This window comes from Stomoxys calcitrans, chromosome 3 (genome assembly GCF_963082655.1).
Source record: "Stomoxys calcitrans chromosome 3, idStoCalc2.1, whole genome shotgun sequence".
NCBI classification, from domain to species: Eukaryota; Metazoa; Arthropoda; class Insecta; order Diptera; family Muscidae; genus Stomoxys; species Stomoxys calcitrans.
The window spans coordinates 126,625,071-126,638,349 of NC_081554.1; the positions used below are offsets into that span (position 1 = coordinate 126,625,071).

General features: G+C 39.0%; 2 protein-coding genes across 3 annotated transcripts in view; one reads left to right on the forward strand and one right to left on the reverse strand.

The window, feature by feature from the left end:
• The window catches only part of LOC106089377 (uncharacterized), a 126,335-nt gene extending 116,985 nt beyond the window's left edge, over positions 1–9,350 (reverse strand). Inside the window, exon 1 of the mRNA XM_059365128.1 lies at positions 9,234–9,350. The gene's annotated coding sequence lies outside the window, so the exon portion shown is untranslated. The remainder of the gene's footprint in view (positions 1–9,233) is intronic.
• A 769-nt stretch (positions 9,351–10,119) lies between these two features.
• Positions 10,120–11,541, forward strand: LOC131995878 (uncharacterized). Of its 2 annotated transcripts, XR_009397667.1 has the most exons (3): positions 10,691–10,747; positions 10,946–11,028; positions 11,390–11,400. XR_009397667.1 is itself a non-coding variant. In XM_059365130.1 (2 exons), exons 1-2 carry the CDS (start codon positions 10,140–10,142, stop codon positions 11,535–11,537), a joined length of 225 nt encoding a protein of 74 aa, XP_059221113.1. In that variant the 5' UTR covers positions 10,120–10,139; the 3' UTR covers positions 11,538–11,541. The 2 variants fall into 2 exon arrangements, 1 of the variants encoding a protein (XP_059221113.1); XM_059365130.1 differs by lacking the exons at positions 10,691–10,747; positions 10,946–11,028 and adding an exon at positions 10,120–10,216 and having other exon boundaries at positions 11,390–11,541.
• The last annotated feature ends 1,738 nt before the right edge of the window (positions 11,542–13,279 follow it).

The following is a 13,279-nucleotide window of genomic DNA, read 5'->3' on the forward strand; positions in this document are numbered from 1 at the left end:
TATGGGGACCACCACAACCCCCAAAACACCCCTAAATCGGACATTTTAACGACCAAGGCAATAATGGAACTCCAACAAAAGCTATTTGCGAGTAAAATACGAATCTGTTATCCAAATTTGGGACAAAGTTTCTGGGGGTCCACCCCTTCCCCAAAACACCCCCCAAAGGGTACAAATTTACGACCATAGCAATATGGGGCTCAAAGAAAAGTCTTTAGGAGTAAAGCACGAATCTGATATTTTTTTATTTTGTGCGGCGAATTCAGAATAGTTTTGACATCTGAAGTTCCATCAGCTATGCTGATGCGCCCACCTTATCAAATACGCCTTCCTACTCTTCATAAATATTTTTCAGTCAATAATAATCTTATATATTTAAAAATCAATTTATGTTTGTTTGTCTGTTTGTTTATTTGTTTGTTTATTTGTTTGTTGGTTTGTGTGTTCCTTATAGACTCAGAAACGGCTGAACCGATTTTCTTAAAAATTTTCACAGATGGTGCATAATGATCCCGTGGTGAAAATAGGGTACTACATTTTTTGATATCTGAAGGGGGAGCGGACTCTCCCCCTTACCCTAATTTTCAGAAACGCCAGATCTCAGAGATGGGTGATGCTATTTAAGCGAAATTTTGTGTGTTCTCTTATAGTAACCTACAAACAAAAATTTGGTATCCAAATTTCGGATGGGGTACCTAGGAGGGGCGCCCCACCCTAAAACCTACCAAATATATATATTCCAATCACGACAATTTGGGACTCAAATGAAAGGTATTTAAGATTAGAAAACGAATCTGATATCCAATTGTCGGACCGAGTGTATGGGGGACCACCCCAACCCCCAAAACACCCCTAAATCGGACATTTTAACGATCATGGCAATATGGGACTCCAATGAAAGGTATTTGCGAGTAAAATACGTATCTGTTATCCAAATTTGGACAAAGTTTCTGGGGGTCCACCCCTTCCCCAAAACACCCTCCAAACAGGACTTATTTCGTGATCATGGCAATATGGGGCTTAAATAAGAGGTATTTGAGTGTAAAATACGAATTTGATATCCAAATGTGAGACCAAGTGTTTGAGGGTCCGCCCTTCTCCGAGAACATACCCCCCCCCCCCCCCCCCCCTTGGTACCCCATCGAAAATTTGGATACCAAATTTTTGTAGGTTATAAGAGAGCATTAGAGGCGTTTCTGAAAATTTGGGTAAGGGGGAGGGTCCGCTCCCCCTTCAAATATCAAAAAATGTAGTACCCTATTTTCACCACGGGATCATTATGCACCATCTTTGGAAGCTTCAAGAAAATCGGTTCAGCCATTTCTGACTCTATAAGGAACCCACAAACAAACAAACAAATCTACAAACAAACACAAATTGATTTTTACATTGTATATAAGATAGTTAATTAAATTATTTATTGTTTACTTATTTATTCTTTTTTTAAATAACTATTTTTCCTTTGTTTTATGTAAGACTGTGGAACAGGATCATAGGAAGTGAGAAGCAGGTCAGTATAGCTATTGGTATTATTACGGAACACATAGGACTACGAGCTCACTTATGCAAAATCGGTGGGGCAAGTGATAGCATATGGAGAAGATTATGAGACGTTGGAGCATTTCTTATGACCTTGCCCGGTTTTCGCGGTCAACAAATACCGGTACTTAGGTGGGGACACAATACCAGACATGAACCAACTTTGGGGGGTGGTATGGAAAACAATTAAGCATTTTGTAAGTAGTACGGAATTCCTAACTTTCAATTTTCTTTTTCTAAAAGATGGGTCAGCAGAGAAACACCTCAAGGAGGTGTACTGTCTCCTGACATAAGTTGTCTACAGTGGCACCTGTCTCTTTCGGAAGAGAGAATATTCCATTTACAGAAAGCTCAAAACACCTGGGTATTTTGCTGGACAGGAAATTGAACTTCAAATCTAACATTTTGGAAAGGGAAAGAAAGGCAACTCTTGCCCTATACACCTACAAGAGAGCCATTTACAGAAAGCTCAAAACATCGGGTATTTTGCTGGACAGGAAATTTAACTTCAAATCTAACATTTTGGAAAGGGAAAGAAAGGCAACTCTTGCCCTATACACCTGCAAGAGAGCCATTGGCAAAAGTTGGAGGTAAGGTCCGCGTCATGCACTGAGTATATACTGCAGTTGTCAGTTGTTGTGGTCTGGTAGACGGCGCTTCAAAAGTCAACCTACTGCTCAATACTTAACCGGATCCAAATAATGGCTTGTTTGTGCATGACAGCCGCACTGGGGACGACACCATCTGATGTACTGAATTTAATGCTACATCTAATACCTCTGGACATTGTGGCTAGACAAACTGCAGCGACCACTGCTGTGAGGTTGAGGGAGCTTTCTCTTTGGTCATGTGGCGGCTGCGGAAACTGTGTTATCCTTGATACAATATCCGATGTTCCAGGCATTGTGGATTACACCCGCCTTTTTATAAAAAGTACTACACCTTTATACCTGATAGAACCGATTGGAACTACGATATCCCTGATAATAGAAGTTACATAGACTTCTATACGGATAGTTCGAAAGTAGACGACAAGGTGGGCTTTGGGGTATACTCTAATGATCTAGAACTGGTCATATCGAAAAGGTTACCCGACCACTGCAGTGTGTATCAAGCGGAGATCCTTGCAATTAAAGAAATGGTAGATATAGTGTCATAACGACGATTGGCATAAATATCTTCTCAGACAGCCAGGCAGCCATTAAATCCCTGGAGAACGTATTTCTGAACACAAAAACCGTCGTAGATCTCAACGAGATGGCTGAACAGTTTAAAATTCATCTGTTCTAGGTGCCGGGCCTCAGAGATATCCCAGGGAATTGTAAAGCGGACGAGCTTGCGAGGCTAGGAACTAACCTACACATTCCAGGGATACTGGAATCCCGAGGACAACGAATAATATTTTGTCACAAAGAGGGGGCTGTGAGCATTCCAAAACTATGAGCCTAATCTTTCCTTGAAGATGTCTACCACTTTGCTGTCATTGGCTAGAACAGACGTCCCAGGCATAGTGTACGCCTGGCATTGTGTCAGCAACGAATTTTGCAGAAGCTGTGAGAACATAGAAGAAGAAGAAACTATGGAACACCTTTTGTTTGTGTGTCCGGCACTAGCAGTCCTACACAGAAAAAAATCTAATTTAATCAAGAAATTAATTGGTACAATTAATTTTTTAATAGAATCTGCTTCAATCACGAAAATGATGATAACAATAACAGTTTTTGGAAAAGGTGAATAAAAATTTTTAAATTAAAAAATTGCATATTCAATTAAAAACTGATTGAAAATGTTGAAATTTCTATTTTATTTTTTTTCTTCACCCAATTAAAAAAATTATTAAAATTTCCGAAATATTCAATTATTGTTTATATGTATAAAAATATTTGCGAAAAGAGCGCTGAATAGAGCGCACCCTCAACATGGTTCACATATTTAAAACTCCTGGAACACGCAGGACTAACAGTAATTATTATATTTTTATTATAGTAACTATGTGAATTACATGCATTGGGTAAGTAAACCCAAAACAAACACGGAACAGACAAATTTACAAACCCACAAACAAACAAACACACAAACAAACATACACAAATTCATGTTTATATATATAGATAATGATAATACAGAATTTTTTGCTATTTAAAAGAAAAAATTATTTAATGTATCTTGAGGAAATAGAAGTTTGATTTTTTATAAAATTGTAAAAATTAAAATGTATTATAAAATTATAATGCACTGATTATAAAATTCATTCCAAATACATTGTTAAATAACGTATTCCATTAAACGAATTATATAGAGCTTCCTTCGAACATATAAAAAGAATTTATTCTTCTCCAATGGCATCTCCCTAGCTATAGACAATCAATAAGCTATAGAGCCTATCGATTACCTTGCCATATCCCATTGATTACGTTTTTCCACTTGGTATTTACCAAGGGTTTCACCAGTGTTATTGAGCACACTCCCTTTTTTTTAGAGGATGATGTATACTGCTGGTAGTTATTGTTTTATTTTCAGCGTTTTTGGCTCCAAGTATCTGGGGAGTCGCCCCACAAATTTTTACGATTGGTCAATATAGGTATGTTACAGCAGAGTAAGATTTTGATACACAACTTTGGTCCCAAGTGTCAAAGGGACCAAAGGGACCCCAGCCCCAAAAATACACCCAAATCACATTTTTACGATTGGGCGATATGGGTATCAAATGAATGGTACGTAAAAGAAGAGTAAGATTTTGATGCACAATTTTGGCCCCTAGACCCGATTTTGCATAACTCCTATGTGTCCCGTTATGATACCGAAAGCTATACTGAAATCCTTCTTTCTTCCTTTCAGTTATAGCCACGTCTTCTCACGATCTGGATCTCCCCATATGATTTTCGCCGTCCTACTGATCGTTTTGCTGTTCCACAGGGTTGTATGCGTATTTGTCGCCCACGCCCTTAACACGGACTGCGCCGACCCAAAAAGCGTTGGGTTAACCAGGTTTATTCACGGCAGTTCTCTGCCTTCACTGCCAAATCGTCTGCTTTCTCATACCCAGTTACACCGCTATGGCCCGACACCCAAACGATGCGGTTCGTTCCATTCTCAGAAAAAGATTCAATCTTCTTCTTACATTCCAAGATTTTTCGTTATTTAACCGTCCTGGTTGTAATCGCTCTTATCGCACCTCACGGATTCCGTGATCGGCCGAATCTCCGCTTTCAGGACCGTATTATGGTCAGGCTTTCTAAAACAGATTTCATTCCCTGGGTTCTCAATGTAGACCCCCAGTCCTACTCTGTCCTTTAGCTTTGATCCATCCGTACAACATGATCTTCCAGATGACAAAACTGTGCCGATGGCAGCAGTGTCTCGCACTCAACCTCATGTGTCGTCTCAAGTATCCGATCGGAAACTAGTCCATTCCTTCCAGGTTTCCTATCGTCGCCTCGATTATACCGCAATGGTATGAGCTTCTCCTATTCTCAATCCATTCTCCCATCGCCTTAAGTCTCATAGCCGTATTGGCTGGCTCGCACTTAATCTGCATGTCCTTGGGTAGGATATCTAGAATAGTCTCCAGTGCCCTTGTGGAGGTGGTACTAATCGCTCCACCTATGCCAAGACATCACGTTCTCTGAACCTCTTGTATTATCCTTACGGTGTACTTTTTCTCCATCACAGTCCACCTAACTACTGAGTAAGTATTGGTCTAATCACGCTCCCTTAGAGCCAGTGGACTATCCTCGGATTCACACTCCATTTCGAGCCTACGGCCTGTCTACATAGTACCCAAGCCTTTTCGATACGCTCCGGAATGTTACACTTCCAATTAAGTTTCCTGTCCAAGATCACACCTAAGTATTTGACCCTGTCAGGTATAGAAATTGTTCTATTGAGGAAACGTGGTGTGTCAATATGCATAGCTGGTTCGGATCCTTACCTCTAAGAAGTATTATAACATCGTCTGCATAGCAGACGGGTTCAAATCCTACCTTAATAGGTTATTTATCGTGGTCACCCAAAGGAGTTGCGATTAAATGCCCCCTATGGCGTGCCCTGTGCCACTTTTTCCTTTATATTTATGTCATGGGACCCGCAATGTTCCTTAGCATATGGTTTATCCAGTCTCTAAGGACCCGGTACTGGTCCTGGTGGATTGGATCAGTGTGTCGGTCCGCACATTGTTATAAGCCCCCTCGATGTCAATGCATACCGCCATGGTTTACGTTTTCGAAAATATTGGCCAGATACTTTGCCGTTTTCTATAGTAACGCCGGAAATATTCAAAATTTTCTTATTCAAATTTTGATTAGATTAGTTGCATAATTTTCTTCTTGAATAAATGTCTAATTTGTAATTTGTTTCATTAAACAACGTTTTATTAATAGCGCACATACCGATATCGCTTCTTTCACCAGTAGCCAAGCGCTTGAAGAAATACTTCTCCCGAGCCTCGTTGGAGAATTTCCATTCGCCGAACATCAGCATGGACATCGAAGACTGCATAGCACAACAACTGCTATGCATGCCAACGCCGCACTCATTTACCGTGGCTTAAATAAGTCCAGCCCATGTCATAGGACGGTCCTCGAGGAACTGGACCTATCGAAAGCATTCGACACCGCCAGCCAAGCCAAACTATTTGAGGACATCGCCAACACTTCCCTCCAGGCAGGCCTGAAACGCTGGGTCACGATTGTCTGTATATTCGTCAGTAGTTAGTGGAATTAAGCGATAAGAAGTCGAAACACCGTAGAGTGAAACAGGGATTTCCCTCTACCTTACCTCCATTTCACCTCTACCAGACGGCACTGAGATCGTATAATATGTAGACGATCGCACGATCATAGCATCGGGCCCCCCAGCCATTATCGGCATCTGCGATAAGTTAAACGTGTACCTCAACGAACTTGCCGCTTATTTCGCTGCAAGAGATTAGAAGATATCTGCCAATAAATTTTCAGCCACCTTGTGTACTACAAATACACATAAGGTAAAGAATGAGCCGAATGTGATAGTCGATACACAGTAACGATTCCAACAATCAAGTATCCCAAAATAGTTGGTGTCACATTTTTACACATTCTCCTTTACAATACCTTTACAATCCAATGCCGCAGCAATTTGCGATAAGGTCAAAAGTGGAAACAAGGTCTTCAAGTCACTTGCCGATAGCTCTTGGGGTGGTGACAAAGAAAACTTTTTGACCACGTACAATGCTATTGGCCAGTCTGTGGTAAGTTATGCGTCGCCAGTATGGTCTCGAAAACTATATGACTTGCAGTGGAAAAATATTCAAATCTGTCAGAATGCCGCTCTTTGAACTATGGCGGGCTGTCTCTTAAGTTCTCACATGGACCACCTTCATCAGGAGACAAAGATCATACCCGCGCGAAGACATAATTACATGCTGTCTAAGCAATGCCTTTTGTGCTGTTATTGCACGGACCATCCAAATCAACGTCTTGTAGAACTCACAATTAGGTCTGACTCTGCTGATACAGAGAGACCATGCACACTACCACCGAGGCTAAAGTGGTGTCCATCATTGTCTAACAAATATCACGATGACTTCAGCGAGCGACTCGAATTACCTATTTACTAACTCCGACATTGAGTGCAAAATCGATATTCTCACTGCAAAGATATATGATGCAGCCGGAAGGTCAACAAACGTTTGTTCGAGCGCAGGAATAGATGGTTTGATGCACAATGTGAATCCGCCCGAAGGCGTATGCTTAAACATCTTAATTGCTATCGTAGGTTTAACAATCAAGTTTGTAGGAGGAAATACGTGGCGAGCAGGTCCTTTTACACGAATCTTTGCAACAGAAAGAGGCTTGAATTATGCAACGCTTGCATTGATAGATTGAAGAGTGTCAAGAACTCAGCGGATTGGTGGAAACTCGTGAATACAATAAATTGAAGGACAACCCGCCTAGGATAGGTAATAGTCTGAATGCCAATGCATTTCGCGAATATTTTAGCGGTTTATTATCATGCAGTTCTCACGCTCGTTGTATGGATTGGATGCTTTCACAAAACATAGACCCGATTTCCGGGTAATCTTGTAAATGATTACAAATATCTCGGCGTAAATCTTGTATATAAGTATCTCTGAAGCAGACTATAATCTGATAAAATTGTCATTTACTCCACATTGAATAACTCCACATTTCGAATAAATTGAGGATTCTTAATACTGCTGTCAAATCTATATTGTTTTATGGTGCACAGGTGTTGGGTTTTGGTAGATATGAGCAAGCAGAAAAACCTTTTTTGGTTCTTTGTCAAGAAGATACTTTACTTACCCAGTAATACACTCAACTATATATTACATATCGAGACAAGACTGCCTAGTATGTACTCCGATACGCTCAAACTACACTTGAATTATATTCACAAAGTTCTCATGATGCCACGTGGCAGACTACCCCGTTTGCTCGCGGAGAAAACTATAGCACTGGTGTTTACTGGACAAAGACTTGGTCGAACGTATGCGTCGATCTGAGCATTGAAGTTGATTTTGGTCTTAGAGGTAGAGAACTAGGTGTGTTGCACAGGTCTATGCGACCTTGTACGACGTGAAAGGATGATGTATGAGGAAAGGGTTTGGGCTTCGCAATTTCACGACACCTGCCCATATATTGAGTATAATATCTCTCTATATTTTCTGGAAATTAATTCCCCGAAGTAATCAGCTTGATCTATTGGGACAGAGTTGGTTTCCTCAACCTCAATTTCAGGGCGTTCAAGAATGATACGAACGGTAACAGCTCTATTTCCAATTTACTAGTGCCCGAACCCACTTTACACTTTATAGGTGTATTTCCTATATATCCATATGAAAGAAGACGTTCTTTTGGGAAAAACACATTGTCTTAAAATGAGTGTTATGCTATACTAGATGGAGAAAAATGTTCACTTCTCGGTAGTTATTTAATGAATCCTATGAACTATCGAAAATTGATTCTAAATGAGTTTGATCATTAGAAAAAATACCTGGAGCAAAGCAAATCAATCAAATACTTACACAGCTAATTAATTAACTCAAATATCTACACTTGGTTTTTTTTGCCAATCTGACACATAACATAAATGTTATGTCAAATTAGATTTTCACTATAATTTTTACGATACATATATTTTGTGAATGAATTATAAATAAAATCTTTCCTAATCCCAATCCTTATCCATCTTGTGGATAGGTATCCACCGCGCAGAGAACTCAAGGCGGATCTTCATAATCTAGAGGGAGAGGTTCATACCGGCGTATCAGACGGGTCTGGACAATATTCATGCAGACTCGGTAGCAAATGCGGTGAATCTTATCCTTAGAGAATAACCGCCACCCATCGCACCTAGGAAAATTGACCTGCCCCGGCAAACCAGAGTAGTTCTGGCTCAATTACGATCCGGAAGATGCAGATTATGACCTGGGATCACACAACACACGTCACCTGTTAAACTACCCAGCCAGACCTACTCGACTCAGACCCAGATACCCATTGACACATCCCACTTTCGTCAAAGAGTTTCTGGATCTGGATAATCAACAGAACCAAGCTGGCGAAAGATAGAACACAACACACTGCCACAACAACAAAATATTTTTCATATGTACTTCCACGAACCCTAATTTTACTTCTTTAGATCACTGATGGTGGGTATGTAAGATTCGGCCCGACATAATTTTTACTTACCTAAATTGTACACTAATGTGTTTTTGTACTAAAATCGTATTCGCTTATGTCAATTGCAGCAATATCTCTTAAAATATCTCAATCACATTTGGCTTGATGTATTATCTATTGGCTTCAAGTTTTGATTATAAAGAAAGCATTAAATTATTTAAAGAAAAAAATCAATTCTATTTAATGTCAAAGCTTAATTAAGAGTCTTGACAATATCATATTAACCACTTTAGAGGTTTTTTATGCCCATGCATGAATGAACAATTCCTCGATTATAAATAATAGGCAATTTTCATGTTTATTCAAATTTTATCAGCATATTAACAGATTCTCCTCGTGGTGGCGATCGTCCGTATCCTACACAGAAAAAAATAACTCAAAGAAAGAACCAACAACCAAATTTGTATGTGAAAAAGTTAATTCTCAATCAATTTTAGCATTTAATATATAAGACATTAATTGTTAAAGCAGGTACGTAGAAATTTTGCGGATTTTCAACAAATTCTTTTATTGAGTTAGTTGTTAAAATACGCGTACTACCATATAACACACCAGACTCCCGTGTTATTCATGATTATAAAAATGTCGAATCCCCCGGCCAGTTAAAACATTTTTTTTTTAATTTTCTTTGATTTTATTTTAAATAATTTTTTTATTTTTTATAATTGAAATAAAAGTAATGTTTATTTAATTATTTCATCACCGATAAATTGAAACCTCTTTGGGGGCAAAATTGTTTTTGGATTAATAGTAGACATAGAGTAACGGAGAAAAACCCGAGAGCAGACAGTAAACGAGGGAGAACAAGCAGCACATCAGGAGCCGAACAAAGGAAATAAAACAAACCACCACTTCACACCAAAGCACATGTGCTGTGGATGTTTAATGGTTTTGCTTTGCTGCTGATGAATAATAATGTTGGCTTGCATAGAATGCCTTTCAACAACAAATTTTTGCTTTGTGTCGTTGAGATTCAAAATATATTGTTGCAGGTAAATCAACAAATTTTCTCGTCGTTTTTTCGACTAAAGTTCTTGGTTGTCAAAATTATTTTTATCTGTGTAATACAAGCTGTACACTTGGAGCATGACAACGACATTCTGTCTACCAACTCAAACATCTAAGCGGGATTAAGAATTTTAATTTCTTAAAAAAAAACTAAACAAAAAAACATTCATTGTATTAGAGTTTTGATGCTTTTCTATCAGTTCTGTTGACATATAAGCAACAACATAGCATATTGCTGTCTATATTAATTTATAAATAATAAAAAAAAATTAACATAAATTAATATTTATATTTTTAAAAAGCTTGTTTAAGGCAGCCAGTAGGTTTCTGTGATCTTTCAAAAGTACATACATACTTGCAAAACTTTCGTTAGTTATTCTTTTACTGGGGAAGTGTCACGTAGATACGGTAGAGTTATATACAGCACTATAAATATTGAAAATGAAACTGACAATACTGTTGTTAACTCTGTTGGCATTATGTGCCACTTTATTAACGGTAGATGCAGCAAAAAGGTAAATCACATACTAATCACGAGTGAAGTATAAAATGACAATATATTAAAAAAATTTTTCATAAAATTTTTCCATTTAATGGCTGATACTATATTCGTTGTTGACGGTTGAAACACCATGTTTTTCGGGATTACTTTTTTTAAACACTGCAAAAATCTCAATGATGAAATAATAATTTTATTAAAATTTCACCATCAGTTTTGAGGGAATGTCCTACGGAATGAAATCAGCATGTTTTTTACCTTAAATCGAAAAGCGAACATAGCACCACCCTTAAAATGGTAAAATTGTATTAAATATATGTACATAACTATTTTCTTTAATATTCGATTTCGATTTTGTTTCAAATGCGTCCTAACCTACACTGATGGTACAAATATGTTCCAGTAACAAAATTTTTACAAACAGATATTGCAAAGTTTTTCCCAGAGCGGAACAGAGTACAATGCCTAAAAAATTAATTTTATGTTTTCTCGTCCGTCATAGCAAGTTGATATTTATTAAAATCTTTGCCTAACATATATACTTTTTCTCTTTTTGACAAAACAATTGAATTAATTTGAATGCTCTCTTTTAGCTAAGCTTATTGTGAACTGGGAGTAATTTAATTTCTCTATTTCTAATTAATTTTCCTTAAAACAGATACAAATTTGTTGCTGCCAAATGTATGGAATACAATACAAACCATCAGGTTGATGGTCCTGTCAAAATCTGTACATTCCCACCCAAACATGGAGTATCACAGGAAGAAATAAACGCCGTTATACAACATATTAAAACTTTAAATTAATAAAAAAAAAATATTCCAATTGAAATAGAGAAAAACCAGTGTTTCAATTTTGACAAATGTTTTACGGAAATTTCAATAACCTTCAATTTCAATAAAATAGGATCAATAGTGGCCGCACTTGGGGGCGAGGGGGCGTTCTCGCCGATTTTGTGGAACCTTGTGATGAATGAAATCCTGTGGAATCTCGGCGGAGATGGCAGGAAGATAATCGCTTGTTCGGACAACATCGAGTTGCTGGTCCGAGGCAGATTTCTGTCAATTTTTACCGAGACCATGGAAGAGTAACTCACGAGGTTGTCGCGATGGGTTGAGGGGATTCGTACGATGGAGTTCGAAAAGGTCCAGAGATTGGCCTGCGTTGGAGTCACATGGGCCTTGAGATCCGCATTGCAGTCTGAAGGGACAGTGAGTTGTGTTAGGCTCTTCGACATCATTTATCAATTTGGCCCAGAATGGTTCAGATTTGGATATAGCTGTCATATAGACCGATTCTCCGATTTAGGGTCTTAGGCCCGTCAAACCCACATTTATTATCCGATTTTGCTGAAATTTGCGACAGTGAGTTGGGTTAGGCCCTTCGATATCCTTCGTCAATTTGGCCTAGATCGGTTCAGATTTGGATATAGCTGCCATATAGACCCATCCTCCGATTTAGGGTCTTAGGCCCATAAAACCCACATTTATATTTGTATTGTACTCTTCGACATCCTTCGCTTCTAGAGCGAGACCATGGAAGAGTCACTCACGAGGTTGTCGTGATGGGCTACTAGAAATCGGTTGAGAGGATTCGTACGATGGAGTTCGAAAAGGTCGAGAGATTGGCCTGCGTTGGAGTCACATGGGCCATGAGATCCGAGGCTGAGCAGGGTCGCTGGCGAGATGGGACTTAGCGCATGGTTACTGGACCTATAAAGCGCTCTGGCCTGTCATCGACAGGAGGAGGACTAAGGAGTTACGGGCGTTCAATGAGAGATCGCTGAGCACATTGACAGGGGTCATATCCGGACATTGTACCATAGGCCGCATGGTCGGGCGCATGGAAATACCGCACAATGAATTCTGCAGGAGTTGCCTTAATGAGAAGGAGACTATCGAGCATTTTCTCTGCTCTTGTCCGGCTCTTTTGCCATCTGGTAGATCTTGCGAAAGTACCTCTGGGATGTCTCTTCAGATTTGTGAACTGAACGAGATGGTTCCGGCGGAGGGTGCGATGAGGTCCGGCAAAGGTATATACGTGCTTGCCTGAGGGATGAACGTTTCTAAGCCCGCTCTGCTTCTCCATTCTTCCTGTTTCCTTTAATATTATATGGTAAGAGGTCTTACATCTTCTTTCTCTTCTCTTTCTTTTTAGGGTTTCACAATGGACCAAACTGGCGTCCGAGTGAGCTCATCTATGGTGGGCAACCCATTCAACCTAACCTAAGAAAACAGTTCGTTTCTTTTGTTTATTTCTTTTTTTTCTCATCTCATTCTCTATAATGAATTTGTTTTATTTACTTCGCTTAAACATATTAAGTTGGACCCGCCCAGCCTCGTGGCCTCTTGTTTCTATGAAAATTTATTTACAATTTATCATAGGTCATATGTGGACAAGCTAAACCAGGAGGGATTAAGAGTTTTAAGCTGCCGCACACAGAAAAAACATAGACCAAAATTTGACCGATTAAACATGGTATTGACTTGTAAAAATCTTTTCAACAAAGGTGTTAAATGCTTTAATTATTTTTGACAAAGAAATTCGA

What these genes read in the sequence shown, in the direction of transcription:
- LOC131995878 (XM_059365130.1), top strand. Translation starts at nt 10,140, where the DNA reads ATGTTGGCTTGCATAGAATGCCTTTCAACAACAAATTTTTGCTTTGTG. An exon ending in TTCAAAATATATTGTTGCAG is followed by an intron (nt 10,217 to 11,389) that starts GTAAATCAACAA and finishes TCCTTAAAACAG; the next exon opens with ATACAAATTTGTTGCTGCCA.